Source organism: Danio rerio, chromosome 3, assembly GCF_052040795.2.
Source record: "Danio rerio strain M-AB ecotype USA chromosome 3, GRCz13ab, whole genome shotgun sequence".
Classification (NCBI taxonomy): Eukaryota; Metazoa; Chordata; class Actinopteri; order Cypriniformes; family Danionidae; genus Danio; species Danio rerio.
In genome coordinates this window covers 23503285-23524786 of record NC_141023.1, presented here as the reverse complement: position 1 = coordinate 23524786, position 21502 = coordinate 23503285, and the positions used below count along the sequence as shown (strand labels likewise).

The 21502-nt window shown below is 36.1% G+C and overlaps 2 protein-coding genes across 4 annotated transcripts in view; one reads left to right on the top strand and one right to left on the bottom strand.

Moving 5' to 3' along the window:
- Positions 1–10396, top strand: part of nfe2l1a (nfe2 like bZIP transcription factor 1a) — a 21599-nt gene extending 11203 nt beyond the window's left edge. Inside the window, exons 3-6 of one of the 2 annotated variants that reach the window (NM_212855.2) lie at positions 3605–3790; positions 4778–4852; positions 4937–5080; positions 7063–10396. In NM_212855.2, coding sequence (NP_998020.2) covers positions 3605–3790; positions 4778–4852; positions 4937–5080; positions 7063–8265 — 1608 coding nt within the window. In that variant the 3' untranslated portion in view covers positions 8266–10396. The remainder of the gene's footprint in view (positions 1–3604; positions 3791–4777; positions 4853–4936; positions 5081–7062) is intronic. The other variant, XM_087242401.1, reaches the window with a different exon arrangement.
- On the bottom strand, positions 10389–21502 carry cbx1a (chromobox homolog 1a (HP1 beta homolog Drosophila)). Of its 2 annotated transcripts, none has more exon segments than NM_199746.2 (6): positions 10389–12067; positions 14330–14424; positions 14721–14892; positions 16504–16675; positions 19162–19261; positions 21285–21502. In NM_199746.2, coding segments are annotated over 5 exon segments (639 nt in total). In that variant the 5' UTR covers positions 19217–19261; positions 21285–21502; the 3' UTR covers positions 10389–11922.

The window sequence follows — 21502 nt, the reverse complement described above, 5'->3', positions numbered from 1 at the left end:
CATTAGAACCCACACAGACCGCAGATTGAGCACCCCCTGCTGGCCTCACTAACACCACTTCTGGCAGCAACCAAGCTTTGCCATGTGGTCTTACATCCAGGTACTGACCGGACACAGCCCTGCTTAGCTTCAGTGGGTGACCATGTAAGAGGCGTGTTTACACCAAGAGAAATAACTATAAAGAAAACTAAAACAATACTTGCATTAGCATCCATATGAACATGCAATAATGCTCTATTTTATTATAAACATAAGTTTGGGACAAGTGGATGTTCTTATCATTCATTACCAGGAAAACTATTCAATGATATTGTTCCTCTGAGCTATTGATTAATAAACTACAAAATTACTGTTACAGTTATCAGCTTTGGATCCAGATGTATTATCAGCTTGCATTGACATATTATCAACTTTTTCATTTCTTTGGGTTTAAAATAATAATAATAATAAACAAAATCTGTGACAGCATTTACAAAAGTAATGTTTGGAGATGAACTTATATTTCCAATGCAAAATATAATAGAGGATTTTTTTTATTTATCACACAAGGTTATTTTAGTTTGCAGTGATCAGTTTAATGCCTTTTGCACAGTTATGTAACTGAAATGCATTTTGATTTGCTTTGTTTTGCTTAGTTTGCCTAAACAAATAATTTGCACACGCCTTTAATCTGATTTTATTTATTGCCAACATACACAAGCCAGCAATTGAGTGACAATTTAAAACATCTCAATGTTATTGCTTCTAATAATCTCCTCCAAATTAGCATCTTTGTCACAATATCCTGTAGTGTTATACAGGTTTGACCCACAAGCAACTGCCAGCATATACACACGGCATCCAACAGACCAGTAGTGTGACTGTGACCGGCTGCTGGGCTTTGTGCCCACATTATTGACATTAGTGAGAAGCATCGAGATGCTTTCTTTCACTTACAGTTCACATGAATCAACTCAGTGGGACGGCTGGGGGAATTTCAGTGGGATGCTTTTTACTTTACTTTCTGTTCCTTCAGTGGGCTTTGAAAACAGAATAAGAGGTTGAAAGCAGTGCTGAACCTGAACTGCCGTTGGGTAAGGACACTGTACTTAGTAACAGTTGCCATATGTTTGTCAAGTCCCCACATGTACAGACCAGATCAGATGTGACAGGTTTCCATGCTCATGACCCACAGGGCTATTTCTGAACCAAGAGGCAGTCTGTGCTAAAAGGCTGCATATTTGGCCCCACGGTACATCTGACTTGCTGGATCAGACTGTTAACTATTTCTTTTTTACCTGCTGATAAACAGAAGTATGCAATGTGGGGGAAAGTTTTTTAGCCTTAGCCTGCGTATGCATGATAGATAAAATGTCAAAACTCCCAACCAGAACATTTTTGTATTTGTTCCAGTTTATCTCTTTTTTTCAAATTAACTAAATTTAATTTGATGTAGCTAAACAATATAAGGTTAAAACGGGATTTAGTGGTAGGACACTGTTTGCATGATTGTAAATACATAAAGGATATTTATTTTAATTACATTTACAGTTACAATTTCAGTTTTTTTTTCTCACTATTATAGATGTTTTTAAATACGAATTTTAAATAACAGTTTTTTTGCCACTTCTGATGTATGGACTTTTTTAGTATGGTCAGTTTGCTCGGTAGCTCACCTTGTATGGTGTCCGGTGAAGTCTAGTGAAGCACTGTTCACAAAAGACATAAAAGCAATGTAAAATCAAGGTAAAACTGTGGTTGCACCATTGTACTTTTCTCTGACACTTTTTTTAACTCTTGGCTGGTTTTAGGGAATTGTTAGATCGACACATTTCAATAAAAAGCCAATGAATCTGCGATATAAAATCAGTAGCCATGCATCTAAATATTTTTATGCATGTTTTGGAATAATGCGTAAAAATGCATAATGGAAATGGCAAGATGAATTTTGAAAATAAACATAAAAAATGTATGAGCACAACTGAGCAGGATAAACGTTTTATCCGATAAGAGAAAATATGCATAAACTATGATGAAACACATTTACTAAATAAATTCCAGCATGTGCATCAAAAAATCATGTTATTTTGTTTTAACAGATCATGTGATGATAAAAAAATGAAGCAATGGGGTGGCACTAATAGACAAATCACAGCTAAGCTCCTAAACAGTGATCTCATGCCTCCAAAAGCCACAGCACGTTCATTGTGTTTAGTCTTCTGAGGCACAAGTAATATATTCTAGAATAAAAAGGCCCATAGTGGCTTTGGCACCAGTTTATCGGGAAGTGAAGATTTTGTTCTTTGTAAGCCATTGGATGAAAATGGTGCTTTATTCGCAAATGTTTATGAGATATTCTGCAATTAATTCACATCTTTGGAGGGAAGCATAGCTATTGCAGTTTAATTTGATCATGCAAGCTTGTTGGGACCCCAACTTGAAGCCTGACCGCTGGTAGATATGCCTGAGCATGTGCTGGCTTGGCGTCTACAGCACCAGCCTGGCTTGTTTTGTAATCCTAGAAGACATGCACATTTGCTTTCGCAATGCCTGTTTACCAGCTACCGATCAAGTGTCTGCAGCCATTCCCTCAAAACGGACTCAATGCACAGTACACGAAAGATGCTCCACATACCTTCAGCTCAAACGTAAACAGGCAGTCTGACCTTGTCAAACCCTCTCTAGGACAAGTATATGTAGGCTGATAGGGACTGAATAGGTTACATGATTAAGTAACAACCTAACCTTAACTGTAAGGTGTTGGGAGGGAAGGGGGGGGTTGTTATTCCCCTAATGCCAAAAAGATATTAGTCAACTGCAACACTTGTCATCAGGGCCACAGGGGTCTTAGGGGACTTCCAATAACAACAGCACAGACACCCAAGAGACCAGCCTCTTTAATTAGCTCCCCTCCAGGACTGGGAAAGGTTGTCTATTTATAGCATAAAACTGTCTGTTGTCTATAACTGTATGGGTTCCATATATAAAAGAGTGAAAAGTGACCACAGATGTCTCACCAACAGGATAAAACATCTGGAGGTTACTACAATAAGTCACTTTTTTAGTTTAGATTTTTATGAATAAACCAGTTTTTAAAAATTTTAAATATTTAATAAAGTCTAATAAACGAACAACACTGAGATGGGAATCTCGTTTCAATAATAAAAATAATAATTTTTTCTCAAAACTGCAAATTTATATTTCACAAGTTTCACTTTATTCACATTTGCCACTTCGTATCTTGCAATTTAAACTGATAAACTCGCTATTTCAAGCTTATATGCTAAAAATAGCTCAAAATTGTGAAATGTAAATCATACTTTTGTAAACATGAAAAAAAAGCCCTTTATATAAACTTGGAATTTCAAGGAAAAATGAACAATTGTTAACTTACTTTTCAGTTCTGACATTTTCTTCCCACCATTGTCACTGTTGTTTCTCACTGTTTTGATTTAAATTGAAAGAAAAGTCATTGGAATTAAGTTTATACCTCACAATTGTGCAAGAAAAGTCTGAATTGTGAAATTAAATGATAATAATAGTAATTATTAGGCCAGCACATCTTATGCACAAAAAGCACTTTTCTTCTTTATGTTAGTCATGCTCCTTACTTTTGCATTTGCAGGAAGATGCGGAGTCTTTCTTCTGGGAGCAGGACCCTCCGCAAAATATCCACCAAGAGCAGTCAGAAAATGGAAGAACCCAACCTAACTTGCTTAATGACGAAGAAGAGGAAGAGGATGAGTTTATGGTGGAGAGCTGGAGAAATTTAAATCCATTTCACAACCAGATGCTGGAGGAGGATCTAGAGGTACAATACTGAATCCAATTACAATATGAACCACATATTTAATACTCTGCAATATATATATATATATATATATATATATATATATATATATATATATATATATATATATATATATATATATATATACATACATACATACATACATATATATATATACATACATATATATATATATATATATATATATATATATATATATATATATACATACATACATACATATATATATATATATATATACACACACACACACACATATATATATATATATATTTACGTCAGGGTGACTCTGTGGGTAGCATGATCGCCTCACAGAAAGAAGGTCGCTGGTTCGAGCCCCAGCTGGGTCAGTTGGCATTTCTGTGTGGAGTTTGCATGTTCTCCCCGTGTGGGCATGTATTTCTTCCAGTTTTTCCCACAGTCCAAAGACATGCGCTATAGGTGAATTAAATATATTGGCCGTAGTGTGTGTGAATGCAAGAGTGTAGGGTGGTTTCCCAGTAAAGGGTTGCAGTTGGAAGGGTATCCACTGCATAAAACATATGCTGGATTATTTGGCAGTTCATTCAGCTGAGGCAACCTCGTATTAAGAGGGACTAAGCCAAAAAGAAAATGGATGAATTTACATTTTTGACTTGAATTTATGGATGGAATTTTACATTTATCTGGAATATCTAAATCTATACAACATCAATAATCCTTAACATGTTGCATACATGATAAGATTATATATTTGTATTTGAGCTAAAGTATACCTTGAACAAATGTACTTTACCAATATAGTGTGAAAAAGCCAAACAGCTCTAGGAATTACTCAGTTCAACGAGTATGTCGTGTAAAAAGCAGATGTTTTGCTGCTGCTGACCTTGATCAAGTCTTTCCACATTCCTGAGCCAATAATGAACATCGTTGTTTGACCTTGATAGATAACCGAGTGATATGAGTTTTATAAAACAATTTCCTCAAACTCATTTGCTCCACTTTCAGTTGTCAGGTGTGAGAGACGGCTCTTCTCTTTGGCCTCTCATTGATTCCAGCTTGCTCTCAGAAGAAGATCCAGAGGTAAAAACTTCATCTTAAACCTAGTGTGTCAAATTTTACAATCCACTCAGATGATCCTCTTTTAAAAAAAGGTTAATTTTTCAGTTGACAGGTCCTGGTGTACAGAACGCAGGAGAACATGCACTTCAGTTTCAGAGGTCTCTCATCTCACCCTTGTTGCCTGAACAGGAATCCACATTTAGCTTAGAGCAACAATGGCAAGATGTTTTGTCTATCATGGAATCACAGGTACGTAATGGCAAACATCTTCCTGTAAAGAAGCAAATTACAAGTCCATACGTTGAAACATTAGTGAACAAAAGAGAAGATATTTGTAGTTATAGGTTTTTTTGAGAAACTTTTTTGTGTGTTTAACAGCTTATTATTGTAAAAACTGTATTGTTACTTTTAATTGTGGGAATACATAAGATATAATGTGAATGTAGCAGATCCTCAAGTTAAACAACAACTTGATGCATCGTTTTTCATAAGTAATTATGGTAATTATGACATAGGTAGCAAGTAATCATTCAGTCCATGCCAGCGGAAAATCTGTGAAATATGTGACAATTCAAGTTGGTTGAAATGTTAAACTAATTGCAGTTAACTAAACAGCAGAGTTCACTGAAGTGTATACTGTGAGCTTGCTCTATTGGTGTGATGACAGTAAGCATGTTGCAGTCACAAATGGGGCAACCTTTAATAACGCCTTTTATTTCTATAAAAACCAGAATGACAGTGGTTGTGATGAATATTTATTTTAAACTAGAAATTACCTAGTAGTTGTAGTTTTTCAAAGTCATAACCATATAAAGATGGCTTTTCTTTATTATTTTTTTTATTATTCATCTATTTCATGTTTTCAAATTTAAGACATTCAGAATGTCTGTCTTTGTTTTGGTCTTGATAACCTGCTCTCTTTAAAACATAATTATGGTAAATTGCCATTGGACCAGTTTGGTTAAAACCAATGATCTTGGAAAATATAGAAAATATTCTTGTGTGTTGTCACTTGTAGCTAGTATACAGTTAATATTTGGTTGACAGGTATGCTTTTGGTGTACCTGGAAACCTGTGTTTGTGTGGAGACATCAGAGGAGGGGCGAGGTGAAAGTGTTTTAATTTTGGAGTGCAATACCTAGTTTAACCACTGATTGTCAAATCTTGCATACGTACAGCTTTAATATTGTCATTTGATACTTTCGTAATGACATCTGACGAGAAAAAATGAAAGGAAATTTTCCAAATTGTAATATTTTTTGGGGGGGAATAAGGGGATTGTATCATGCTACCAGTATAGTTAAGCACACTGTATGACAAGTTGAATGAATCATTACTTCCCCAGTACTCTATTTCCTCATTGCAAATCTACCGCAAAATTTTTACAGAAGAGCAAATTTCCATTTCAGTGGTTTATTAATTTTATTTTTTTTTGTAAACATTGATTACTTTCATTTTTCATAAACAGCTAGTCACTGTTAATGATACTATCCTGATAAGGATTTATAATAATATTATTCACGAATGTAAGATTGCTTTCACAACTACTGTTTCGGAACCTGATGCATTTCCCCAGTCAGCGCGGTTCGTTTGGCATATGTGAATCCAGCAAACGCGCTTGGATCCACGCCAAACCAATTAGTCCGAGATCGCCTGAATGAGGTAGTCTCTGCTCGATTGAAATGAACTCTGGAACGGATTGATTGTAGTGAAAAAGCAATACAATCTGAACCAGGCAATATCACAGAGTATTATGGATATGTAATAAATACGGCTGTATGAAGAGAGAATGATGAGTAGGGCGGGATGTCATTCCTACCAGTAATGTGCGTTTCATGTCAAATACAAAAGTGTGAGCATGTTAACTATTAACGCGAGCTGTTTATCCGTTAGGAAAATAGACCGAATGGATTATATTTGGTGACGATGTCTGTGGGTGTCACCATTCATAATTAAAATGCAGCTTTTCGCTTAGAATCTCTTATTGCTCATCGTCATAAATTAAAGCGGCAAAAAAATTAGAAACTCTGACTAATATGAGGAGAGTTTACTCGCACGTGACTTGTTTTAGCTCTTTTGGTCTGTTTAGAAACTTTGCCGTGTGCTTTGTTTCGGAACAAAATAATGGATCCACAGGTGTGAAAGCACCTTAACATTCAAATGATGAGGCAGGTCACCTTTATTGACCCTGGCAGTCAAATAATTTATTTCCTTTATTTTAATCCTTACAGGTTATGAATACAACAGAAACAATAGAGGACTCTCTTGGCAACATCAGTGATTCAGACAGGAACACTGGATCCATAGAAAATGTCATTCATCAAGATATTAGCCTTAATCAAGCCACTCTGCCAAGATTCCCTGAAACACCAAACAGCACCATGCCAAACATCAATCTGGACACTTCCTCTAATGCAGAAGCTTTTGAAGACTCTGATATCATAGAGCTCCTCATGAACGCTGGCTCTGATCTACCAAGCCCATTAGATCCTCTGCTGGAGGAAGCCATGCTTGATGAGATTGCACTAATGGATTTGGGGCTGGAAGAACTTGGACAAACACAATTTGAAGAGCAGAACCAAGCAGATTCTGACTCTGGTTTATCACTAGACTACAGCCAAAGTCCTTCGTCCCCTTGTGGATCTGAATCCTCCAGTTCCTCATCATCATCTTCATGCTCTTCGTCATCCTCAAATTCAACCCATAGTTTGGTTCCCGATGAAGACGCTGTGGGATACAGTCATATCAAAGAAGAGGATGGCGCAGTGGGCGGTTTCATGCCAGAACAAACCAAAATGTGCCAGTCAAGCTTTTTGGAAACCAGGCAATTCCACCGTCTTCCTTGCCTCGAGCACATTGGACACGATCATACCTACAACCAACCTCAAAGCCAAAGAAAACCACCAAAAGATTTCTTTGAAGAGTCAACAGAAGACAACGCATTGGAGCATCTCTCCAGTCGGGACGAAAAGCGCGCACGCTTGATGAACATCCCATTCTCAAATGAACGCATCATCAACTTAAACGTGGATGAGTTCAATCGCTTGCTAGAAAAATACCATCTCAGTGAAGCTCAGCTCACGCTAATCAGAGACATTCGCCGTAGAGGCAAAAACAAGATGGCGGCTCAGAACTGTCGCAGAAGGAAGTTGGATGTCCTAGTGGAATTGGAGCATGGTGTGGACAGTCTGAGACGCCTCCGAGCCAAACTGCTCAGGGAAAAGTCAGAGATCTCTTGTTCCATCAAAGAAGTTAAGCAGCGTCTTAATAGCCTGTATGAAGAGGTGTATGAGAGACTAAGAGAAGAACAAGGATTGCTCTACTGCGACAATAACTTTACTCTGCAGCAAGGCAGAACTAGAAATGCAGCATCACAAAACAGATCAGATTCACAGTCCAGACGCAAACTTAGCAAAAGGCAAAAGCACAAGTGAGATGGAAGACATGTGTAATGCCGAGGCTCAGGAAAAACACTGTCTGCTGTTAAGTCCATCAGCTGGTTTACCACAGTTCAATGGCAATTTGCATCAGGTAGGGTATATTTACCCAAGAGATTATCCCAATTGTGCAGGGACATAACATGACTTGACCGAACTTGAAGTTTCATAATGGTTTGATCTAAAGGGCCATACTATGAATTTCCTTTCAAGGTAAAGACACCGATAAGCATACTGTATGAGAAAACAAACATGCAGTTTGTGAGTGAGGTTGACTTAAGTCGAAGAAAGCAGACTGATCTTCTTATTCTAGGTTCACACTAAACGTGGAGCACTACATCTGTCTTTCTAGTTTACTTGAGAGGTTTTTCACCCTTAGCAAATTTTGAGGGTTGAATTATTTGAACTGGTGTGGAAGAGACTGAAGCAAATTCTGGTGCATTTGTGCCGCCCAGTGGAAATTAACACATTTGCATTGAGTTGCATCATGATACTTGCAATAATACAAATTTCGCTTTTGACGTGTTAACCCAGTGTAAGGGCCAGAGAGGGAAAATGGTCATAAAAGCTAAAATATGACTCAAGAAACACATTATGAAATCATATTTGTTTTTTTATGGAATATTGCAGTTTGTAAACCAGACTACATTGTGCTGTTTGTTCAACTTTTTTTTAAAAGTTCATTTAATTTGAGCATTATTCGTTCAACTTCCCCTGTATCGCAATGACATATCTTCTTTAAAGGGACAAAAATGTATTCCTTTTACCTCTCATTAGATACCATTTGAGCTATTAGTCTGCAATTTATGCTGATATGAATACATGAAATCTACTCTCAATAATAAATAGTTGCATTCAACAGAATAATAACAAGACTACAACCTCACATACTCGTAAAACTCAAACTTGTAAACTGGGACTTATTAGTGAGGACCTTTTTAAATCATGATTTATGATTATCACTAGACTACAGCCAAAGTCCTTCGTCCCCTTGTGGATCTGAATCCTCCAGTTCCTCATCAACATCATAATTATGAAAGGGAATGGACATTTTATCCATCTTCCGACAAATTGCAACTTCTGCTTCATCCTAATAGTTTAAAAAAAACTAACTGGGCAACAAAGACATACTGGAAATTGTTCCCGATTAGAAAATGGTATGTTATGCTTGGAATCCAAGTTTTGATCCATTTTGGTTTAATACAATTGTTGAAGCATATAAAAGTATACGATGAAAAAGTATTATTTAGTTTTACAAGGTTTCTGCAGGTTTCACAAAGTCGAAATTAAGACTTTTCATACTTATACAAGGCTAAACCCTAAAAGGATTTTCACTTGTCCAATTAAAAATTCTAACTACTTGAATAATACTTAATGTATCAAAAAAGAGCAAACCATACATACATTTCTTTCAATATAATGTTTTCTTTTTTTTTAATGACAAACTAGAATGTACAACAGTCTGTCCAGGTCCAGTCTGTCAGTGTCCTCACCACATATGGTCTATAAATACTTGGGAGAACATACAAATGTTATTGTGAGAAAGATAATTAATTTATGGAAAACATTGTTATAGAGAATTTTTTTGGAGATAGATTGTTGGCGACTATGTGTGTTGGTCTGACTGGGTAGTTTTACATGAAGATTTAAAATGAAAGACCCATTTGATAATTTAAACCTACAAGTCAATATTTTAGTGAATTTAAGACTTTTTAAGGCCTAAAATGTTTTTGAAATGGACTTTAAGACCCTGCGGACACCCTGTTTTAAACAGGATTATCATTCTATGGAAAACAAGGTTAATTGATTTTTGCCCCTGTATGTTTTAAGAGAAAAGTAGTTCTGCCTTTGAGTTTGTGTTTTATAAAAGACTGTGTTACTGTAACTCATTGATGAAATTCTATGTGATTTCATGCATTTTTTTTTCTTGTAAATAATTTAAAACTTTTTATATTGAATTATGTATATTGTGTTAAAGGTTTTGCAGTGAAATTAAGTTCTTCCTTCTAATTAAATGCTGTTTATTTATTGTCCTGATTTGTCCATTTTTCTTTTCTTTAAAACATGAGCTTGCTATAACAAATACATTTTGAAATGATCTCTAACAAATTAAACAAAAGTTTAATTTAAAAAAAGTTTATTTTTGTAATGAACAGATAAATGTCTCCCCCTTGAAAAGGTGAAAATGAAAGAAAGTAACATGCTTCAAACAGTACACTTTAAAAGAGAAAACAGAGTCCATCAGAAAGGAGTATAATGCAGTCACATTACTGATTGTGCAGGACAAAGTACTTCACGGCTCCTCAGATACGCAGCAAAAGTGTCACTATTAATACCTTAATTAGCAAAAACACAGTATCCAGTGATCTGAGCACTTTTTTAACCAACTGCAGACATTAATTAACATTTAAAAAAACTCTTTATATAGTCAATACCTTATGCTGGTGCAAAGGTGGTACTGTGAGACCTGATCTGTAGCACGGTAATGTTAGCAAGACTTTTCACTACACCTTTGAATGTTCATGATATAAAAAGATGCCTTAAAGCTGTGTAGTACATTCGACTTCATGAGCACCACCAAAGAGGTTAAAACAATAAGTCTGTCAATTTTTTCATAAGTATTTACGAGTCAAGACTAGCAATTTCGATCAGCCTAAAAAACCTGGAAAAAAAAATCAGTCAGAAAAGCTGGGATATAAAGATCAGATTTTCTCTTCACACAGTAATGCGACTGATAAAATACAAAGACAGTTATTAGTTAAAAATAGGAATTTATATGAGATTATGGGAAATGCAGTTTTACTAGGCTGTGAATATATCCTTATGCAATATATATCCTCAAGTGGAGAACAAAAGACAAGAATACTATATACTTGAATACAAATTCCAAAATACTGCTAAAACAGCAACTGCAAAACACAGCAATTTGCTCACTAATAAGGTGACAACTGTTTTTAGAAATGTATGTACACAAAAAAATGACTTCGAGAGAAAATCTCAAAAGATGAGATGGAAAAGAAAAGCAGAGGCTTGAGAAATTACGTCATACTGCCCTACATAGACAAAACAAAGCAACTACACACATTCAATTTAGCAAACACTACTTAAATTGAATGTGGACACTGAATCAAATTATGAATCCATAATTTTTAATTCCAGTGTCGCGTACTTACTGTGTTTTAACTTAGGGCAGCGTATTACACAGTGACTTGAATGTCCTTCTCATCTCTTATCAGAAAAATACAGAAGGAAAAAGATATGCACAGATGACCCATTGCATCAAGTTTACAACTAATCAGACGTTCAATTCATTTTTGTCATCCGGGAATGACAACTGAGCAACTACTGCAGCATATACACACCCTACTTCCCATAATAAACCAACAGAAAGAGAAGCAAAGAGGGAAAACAGTGATCCTGCGATTCATCTGTTGGCCAGTCTTCTGACACAACATTCACTTTTGCCTGCTTAAGATGACTTCACTTCTGCATATCGTGCTCTGAATTATATTTGAGTCCAGGTTTTATGGTATTGAGAGTTAGAGTGATTTTGGGTGTCTTTTTTTTTTTCTTCTCCCAACTCGAAACTTGTCCCAAACCCACCCTGAAAACACAGCAAAATAAGCCTAACACCTGCTCTGACTTGCCCCAAGCCTAGTTCTTGTCATCTTTCTTCTCTTCTTCCTCAGAAGGGTACGAGTGCCATGTTAGCCGCTCTTCATAGAAGGAAATTACCACCTGTGGACACTTCACATTGGCCTCTTTTGCTGGAACCAGATCTGCCTCGTCAGAGTTTTTCCTGTAGAGAACAGTTGCATTTGATGACTTAGAAATAAGGTCTAAAGATGCATCAATCAATGTGTCAAATGATGTTAATTTTTTTATAACATTGCTTTAGAGTGAAAAAAAGATGATAAATTTGTATATTATGTCTATTATAACCAGCACACTTTTTTCTCTGGATAATTTTCTTTATAAAATTTGTCAAATATAATAATTATATTGGCCTGTTAAATGTTAGATTAATCTAATCCATGTTCAGTGAAGATGATGCTATTGTCATTTGAGAGTGTTTGTGTTTAGCAGCATGCCAGCTTCTATAGCTATTTTTATTGTGCGACAATCTATACCACAGATTATATTAGGTTTTTAAAGATTTTTGTTGCTGGTAAAACAGCTTTTAACGGTGTTAAAATCTCTTCAAAAAAGTGAACAGAAAAAACTTCTTAAAGTTTCTTAAAGAGAATTAAAGCAGGCAATCAAAGATCACTTCATAGATAAATTGCTTTTGCAAAGAGAGAGAGAGAGAGGGAGAGGGGGAGAGAGAGAGAGAAAGAGGGAGAGGGGGAGAGAGAGAGAGAGAGAGGGAGAGGGGGAGAGAGAGAGAGGGGGAGAGGGGGAGAGAGAGAGAGAGAGGGGGGGAGAGAGGGGGGGGGAGGAGAGAGAGAGAGAGGGAGAGAGAGAGAATTTTGAGTTTATTGTCATTTCAGCTTTTTTGGCTTTGTCATGGCAAAAAAACAAAAAAAAACAAACAGATCAAGTTTAAAACATTTTATAAATACCACTTTTCTATAGTTAGAAAAAAAATATTCTAACAGTTCATCAACAGCAACAAATAATACACAAGGTAAAAAACATAGATAATAATAATATTAATAATATACAATATACAAGATAAAAATCTAAAACTGTTTTTTATGGTTTACTTTAGATAAAAGTTTTACAATTTTAGAAGGATTCACATTTAAAAATATTTCATTTAAAGTCTGTCCAGATAAAAATTCTTGTTTGATAACAATAAAAATAGGACATTCCACAAACATATGTTTAACAGTTTGGTATCTTTTGCAATATTGACATTTTGGTGGTTCTTCTCCTTTAAGTAAATGTCCATGTGCAAGTCTCGTCGTGTGTCCAATGTGGCATCCTCTATAAACATCCTCTATAAATCTCATCGTGTCTTGAGTTAAAAAATAAACAAGCTTTTCTTTCTATTTCTGGCTGAATTTCAAAAAGTTTATTTTCTGAACACTGATCCCATTCTGTTTGCCATTTGTTGAGAATATAGCCTTTTATAAGTGCCTTCAAATCGGAAAGTGGGATTTTGCACTCCTTTAAATTTCCTGTGAGGACTGTTTTGGCGGCTTGTTCATTTCCAATTAATCCAGCATGTCCTGGGATCCAGCAGAAAACTATATTATAAAACTTTCTTTTGCAAAGAAAACACATGGGAGAATCACTCCTAGAATTAAAATCCCAACATTGGGGTTAACTTCTTGTGATGTCAAAAATATCAAGGTTGGTACAAATTTTAAAAAGGTCCATTTTCAGTTCCCTAACATGTGAGTGCCATTAAGCGCATTCTTAAACACTGCTGGTTGGCTATTGTGTTCACATGCTCAACAGAAATTACCTTGATTAGCCTTAATGGTCATCAGTTCACCACTCTTTTTTTCACAAAGAGCAAACACGGATACAGACACTGGAGTGTTTCAAAGTTGCATCAATCAGCTGGTCTGCATATGAGCTGACATACAAGAGCTGTCCACTGATGAGTCGACTGATTTTCAAAAACGTTAGTACCAATTGGTCCTGAACTACTTTTGACAACCCTATTAACTTCATCGAGTTTGTTCCTTGTAGGCAGATCCCATATACTTTGCCATTTGGTATTGATTTATATTTGAGCCGAAAATAAAAACAAAGGCATCTGGACTTTGGCTTAAACCACCAAAATGAAACTTTATGCAGGTTTCAGAATCTGGACTGCGGCTTAAAACTGGTTGCCAGATGTGAGAGTCTTCAGTACATGTGCACATAAGAATGAAACTACTACTACAAAAACAACAACATACATATGCCTTAAAGGTCACGTTTTATATGCTTTAAAGGTAAAATTTTTTTTTTGGAATAATAGGTTAACTAGGCCAAAAACATAAACCAGACATTTAGCGAACATCCAGTCCAGTCATATCAGGTTTCAGCTTGACCAAGAGTGAGAAGGTTTTTCATGATGCTGCTAAAACAAAAAAAATGTCTTCTTAAACCGGATTTTACTTACCATTTCATTAGAAACATGAGCTCCCCGCTGGAATCTGTGGCTCCAATGATACGTTCTGGATCTAAACCTCGTGCAAATCCCCTTGGCTTGTCTTGCTGTAAAACATTACGATATTATATTATATTTATATTATATGCATTATATGCAGTTTAAGTTTATTTTCAGTAGTCTTCCAAAAACATTTTGTCTTCTGGTAAGAATGTCTTTATGAGGTTTTATTAAGTGCAACTTGTGTGAAATCTGAATTACTTAAATTTTAAGTTCAACATCTCCTCTGTGGCTGTTGCATCAGAGAATCAACAAGAAAGTAAGACTGTCAGACTAAAGCTAATTTTACAGAAGGCATTTCATAAACAAATATTGTTCATCAAAAGAAATGATCGAGTCTAACCTCATCTTTCCTCTTCTTAGGCCGACTATCTTCTCCACCACCATCTGTGTCAGATTCTTTCCTCTTTGCACTGGATTCTTTCTTGTCATCATTTATTTTATGTTTTGTCATGTACTCTGCGATGAGATCAGGACAGTCCAGGTTGTCCTCTGGTTCCCATGTGTTATCTTCTCTAAGATAAAAAAAAAGAATAAATTGTCAGCAGATATCAATGCTATATTTACTTTTTTTCAGAGGTACTCCACCACTAAAAAAAAGCATGATTTGCTTACAAATGTATACTTCTGGAGTTCTTTTAGTTATGATATAATGCCCAACATGTTTTCTAAAAATCAAGTGCTCAATGGAATGATTTAACTTGGTCACAAATTCTTAAAGTAAGCCATTTAATCTGACAGGTTGTCATAAAGATGCTAAAGTCTTTGTTTGTACAAGACTTTCAGGTATAATGCTGACTGTCAAGGCTCTGTGGAGCTCATGCCTACACATAGACGGCAGATATTGAGAACACTTTAAATTTGTTTGGGTGTTGTTCATTTTAAAGTTTGTCAAACTCGCTCCACACAGCTAATACTATTCTTTGAGGATTCTGCAATTCAGCCAATTTTCCACATTGTGGAAGGGCTCTACTAAATGCCTAATACCGGAAATTTTACTATTCAGTCAGGTCCAGAAATATTGGGACATTGACAAAATTCTTACATTTTTGAATCTATACACTAACACAATGGATTTGAAACAAAGGTTTATTATTTGAAATAATTGGTGATTTAACTGCAGGCTGTCAGCTTTTATGTGAGGGCATTTACATCCAAATCAGGTGAATGGTGTAGGAATTAAAACAGTTTGCATATGTGCGTCCAACTTGTGAAGGAACCAAAAGAAATGAGACAGAAAAATAATCATACATAAAACTTTCACTTTATAATACTTGGTTGCAAATCCTTTGCGATAAATTACCACCATGCTTCACTGCTTAGGACCATGATTAGTTACTCTATACTCTGCTCTTCCCATCACGCTGGAACAAGTTGATCTTGATCTCATCTGTCCATAAGATTTTGTCCCAGCACTGTCAAGGCTTTTTTAGAACTCTAATCTGGCCTTCATGTTTTGAGGCTCACCAATGGTTTACATCTCGTGGTGAACCCTCTGTATATTGACTCTGTATATTGACACCCACACCCACACACACAGGAGAGTGTTCTTGATGGCCAACTGTTGTGAAGGGTGTTTTCATCACCAGGGAAAGAATGTTTTGGTCGTCCACCACACTTTTTTCTGTGGTCTTCTGATGTTGCTGTTGTCAAGAATGTTTTGGCCATGCTTAATGTTTTTGCCATCTCTCTGATGGGTTTGTTTTGTTTTTTCAGCCTAATGATGGCTTGCTTGACAGCTCTTTGGATCTTATCTTGAGAGTTGACAGCAACAGATTCCAAAATTCAAATAACACACTTGAAATTAACCCTGGACCTTTTATCTGCTCATTGTAATTGGGATAATAAGGAAACAACACACACCTGGCCATGGAACAGCTTGGAAGCCAATGGTCTCATTATGTTTGATCCCTTAACAAGTGGGAAGCACATATGCAAACTGTTTTAATTCCTACACCTTTCACCTGATTTGGACGTAAATACCCTCAAATTAAAGCTGACAGTCTGCAATTTAAAGCACATCTACTTTCATTTTAAATCCATTGTGTTTGGTGTATAGTGCCAAATATTAGACTTGTGTTGACGTCCCAATATTTATGGACCTGACTGTATAAGATTGTACTTACTCTGAAAAGCCCTTCCATTTGAGCAAGTATTCCACTCTGCCCTTCACCACCCGCCTGTCCAGGACCTTTTCCACTACATATTCCTCCTCTTCCTCTTCTACAACATCCTCCACCTTCTTCTTGGTCTGCTTCTTTCCAGCAGTGGCCGCCAGCTTGCTGTCTGGAGAAACTTCTAAGGAAAGAAAAAAAACATGGTCAGAGTCTGTGGAAAACAAAATCAGTATTCAAACTGTTAGAAGCAAAGCTGAAACACACTATGGTGCTGAGCAAAACAAACAAAAACAACAACTTTTCACGACTGGTGGTATTGCTCAAAAAGGAAAGTTTATTAGAAAGAAAACAAGAAATGAAGGCAAACAAATGCAGTCTTCTAATGTTTAAGTCTTGAAAACGTCCAAATCTTTGTTTTTAATAAAGCTCTGCATTAAAATGTAAGACATATTTTGAATAAGGTGACAGCACTTTGTGGTAAATGCCTTTTGAGAACTAAACTGAAAGCTAAAATCTTTCAGAAAAGACTTTAAATGTTTTCAAATTAACCATCCACTGCTTACAGGTTTGGATCAACCAAAAATTATTCTGTCAAATACAGTCACATTGTTCCAAATTTGTGAAGCTACTTACTGTTTACTCTCTATCAAGCGGTTCTAAACCTTGAAGAGACAATTAATTTCTTTATTTGTTGAACACTAAAGATCTTTCAAAGGAAGCTAAAAACTAGTAACCATTGACTTCCATAGTAAGAAAAACAAATACTTTGGAAGTCAATGGTTACAAGCGCCCAGCTTTCTTCAAAATATCTTCCTTTGTGTTTGACAGCAAAAGAAACCAAAACCAATTTGAAACAGAAGGCGATTAAATGATGACAATTTTTAATTGACTTTAATACCAACTATGACTTTTTGTATTCATCTGATTTTAACTGCATAAAAAACACAATTCGCTCAAACAATTTCTAAAGAGTCAGCATGAACATATCATTACCGTACGTTCACACCGAAAGCGGCGAGAGCGTCAAAGTAGCCGGAAGTCATTCATTTTCAATGAGAGCCGGCGGCGATAGGCGACGATAAGCGGCGAGGAGCAGCGCGGCGCGTCTTCGCCGGCGTGAGCGTCGAGGAGAGTTGAAATGAAGTCAACTTTATGGTAATGAGCTATGACGCGTTTCGGCGGCAAGCAATCAGAATGAAGACGTCCACCGCTTGATAGCAGTTCAGGGAACACAGACCTGTGAACTTTGGTTCCGACCACAGTTGTTCCCAAGGGTTTGATTATTGCGGTCGCCGGATTTCCAATTATTTACAATGTTTTCTTACAGGAACATACATTAAATAAGTCACTGGCGAGTTACTGATGTTCATTAATGTTATATAAATTTATCTTTAAAAAGCGGGAATCTCACGCGATGTGACAGTACAAAACAGTACTGCTGCTTCAGGATATTTCAGACATACGGACACATATTGGATAAATAGAGCAAAGCCACACCACACGCAACTTGATCTTCCATTGTTATATGAATTTGATAAAAAAGTGCGCAACATTTTCACGCTAAAAACATGCCTTATGCAGGAATGTAACTGATATGCTGCAACGGCTCCTTTAAATATGAGATCAATGTAGCGAGTTTTGACGCTCTCGCCGCCGGAGCTGAAGGCAGTCAGCGTTGTCGCCAGGGCGGCCAGAGCGACCTTGGACGCTCTCGCCGCTTTCGGTGTGAACGTACGGTTAGTGTCACATTCCAAGCGCAGCAGATACTGGTTTAAACTTGATCCACGAGGACTTTATGCTTTTTACACAACTTCCTAAGGCTTTGAGATGAAATGCCTTAAGATATTGGAATCAACCATTTACTCCAGACTAATATATTCTGACAGAATTAAGGAATAAATGTACACAGTTTTGTACAAATATCCATACTACACATTAAGGTTGAAAATACATAAGTTTAAATGATTTGGGTCAGCAAAAAATTTTGATTGTATCTTATCACCAAATTGAAGCCTGCATTTATTTGAAGGAAAAAGTAAAAAAAAAAAGTCAATCTAATCAAATTAGGAACATTTCTTATTAATCAATAAGTATATTACACAAACTATACATAATTTAATGAGTTAAACTATTATCTAGAACACTTGAACAGCAGTTTGAAAGTCACATAACATGAATGCTAATCAAACCTATTATTATTGAACGTTGATATCTGCATTTTATCAGCATAAGGCAACTAAAATTTGAAAATCAGCATCTACTGTATATGCAAATATTTATGACCCATTAGCCATGAACTAACAATTGCAATATACCTGCAGTATTTACTAACCTTGATTGAAATTGACTAATTATTAGACACATTTCTCCTGTTTTAATACAATTTAATTGGTAACTAAAAAGTAACTATAAGCTGTTCTCTCACACCCAGAATACTCCATTTTTAATACCATTGACCTAATAAACCTCAGTAGAAGCACCTCTACTAGTCACTGACAAGTAAATGAAAATGAAAACGCGGTCATAAAAACAGTCACCAACAACCCTGTGATTCAATAAAAGCAGCTTTAAGACAGAAACACTTAAGTGATTTTAGCAGCTGGAAATAATAAAACCCTCCCCACACATGTGAATAGACAACAGCAGTAAATGAGAAAGTTGAGACACCTTCGGTGACGCTGGGAGCATCACTAACTGTCTCTGTAGGTTGGCTCATGCTCATCGAGGCTCTGCGGAACCTTCCGGTTCCTTGTCAACGTCAACAGTGCTGAACAGAGTAAAAGTGTGGATTAGAGGGGATGGGGGCTCAGGTGACATCAGGGAAACAACACAAGGCAGGAAATAAAGTTACACAGTATCACTGTGGATAACAGTTCAGTAGATCTAGCTAACACAGCTTTTCATGGTACACTGCTCCCTTTTGAGTTGATTCAGTTAAAATAATGAATCCTAGCTATATTAAAAATGCATTTTAAAAATCTTACAAAACTTTTGTACTGAATTCTTTTTTGAGACCAATAATCACATTTTTCTAGTAACTGTCATTAAAACATTTTTGTGAGCTGCAATAGACCATTAAGTTGCTGACTAAATAAATCATAAACAGATATAGCATAATGAACCCTTTTCACAAGACGCATTTAACGGTCATCACAATCTTAAATTTTCTTTTGCATTTTTTAATTAGTTTTTAACATTTATTTATCTTATAAAAGCGTTTGAACATTTATGAATGTATCATATCATCTTTGCATCAGATTACAAAAAACGAATTACTGTTTATGTGTTTTTGATGCAACGTCTATGGAGTGGCACAGTAAATTTGACTTTATTTTCTCCTCTGGCTGCCGTCATCAGTCTCACTATTTTATTTCTTTTTCTGAAAGTCTTGATAACACCGTTGTGGCATTTTCTTTCTTTATTTCAGCAAATAGATTTGTAAAAAAATATTTGTTGTACTCTCTCATTTACGACATTCTAAGTTTACCCAGCTATGACGATTTCTGCTTCTGAAAAACCCCGAAAATGTGATAAGCGTCTATAACAGTCTAATAAAAACATTATAAAACATGATAATCAACAATATTTTGCACTAATATGCTGTCTAGGATGTGCCATTCTAAGATTTTTCTAGAGATTTCAGATAATCCTAATTAATCAACAGATACATGTACATATAGACAGAGAAATATAGACCTAAAACAACAACAGGCTCCCATGTTATGATTGTTAAATAAAACAATCTAAATAATTCCATCTCTGTCTGTTTTGCATAAGACCTGCAGAGTAAAAGTAAACACCCATGTAGTCATCATGGTTCATATTTTAACTTTACATTCATTTTAAACACTACTGCTAAGCATCAGCAACGTATATACATAACTACTTTATTTCAACTCATAAACAGTGTCAGGACCGCGAAATTTAAAAGAATAATTTATTTAAAATTGAAAATTATAATTTAATCACGCTTTACTCGTTCCTAACCAGTTTGACTTTCCTTTGTTGAACACAAAAGATGATAATTCGAAAAAAAGCAGGAAACATGTAACCATTAAGGTTAATACTATTTTTGTTTTTCCAACTATGGAAGTGAAAGGTTACGTGCTTTAACCAAAAAGAAACTTAAAAAAATACACGAGTGAGTAAATTTTCACGCTTGGAGTTATCCCTTTAACTCCATCGACGTGCACGCGCAGACAAGGTACTAGAATTTTCCAGTCCTTTTTCCTGCTGACACGAGTTGGTGAGGTAAAATATTCAAATATGATGTGTAATGTTACGGTGAACGCCACATAGATTTCTTTTTAAAAGTGTGTTTCCGAGATAACGTTACAGTAGTTTCTGAACGGCGCACGTGCACGAGGAAGGCGTTTCTGTCTAGCACGGATCCGAGCCAGGAGGTTGACTCTATAACACTCACAATTTAGGTCCAAAGGGTATGACACCGACGACATTATTACTGGCTTGAAAATACATGCATAAAACGCTCCAATGCACAACAAATCTAACTTTATAAATCTAAAAATAACGTTACTCCTAATATACGCGACACCGACTAACTAGCCTTGTGGCTAATGTTGCAAAAGCATGGTAGCTCACTTCTCCATGTTGACCTGGATTCGACTAAAACAAATGATAAACATTCATCAAAATACGACTAAAATTGTATTTTAAAACAACACTGCATAAAACACTCAAAACATCCACCTGTTAGTAACAAAATCGCATTTCTTGAAACACAATCAGTCCTGCAGTTGTTTTTACAATCTGCACGCAGCGCCACTTACCTGTGTATTACTGAATTAACGGCGAAAAACGCCAAAATGGGTGGTTTAGTGCAGCTAGACCGGGTTTAAATCTCGACAAACTTTAAAATCTGTCGACTGGGGGTAGAGTTTGTTTTTATTTTACCGAGCCTCCTTGGTTGAGCAGACAAAAGGTAACGCTACACGAAAGGCTCCAGCAACCCGCCAATTCGACCGAACGTGCATGGGTACGTACTACA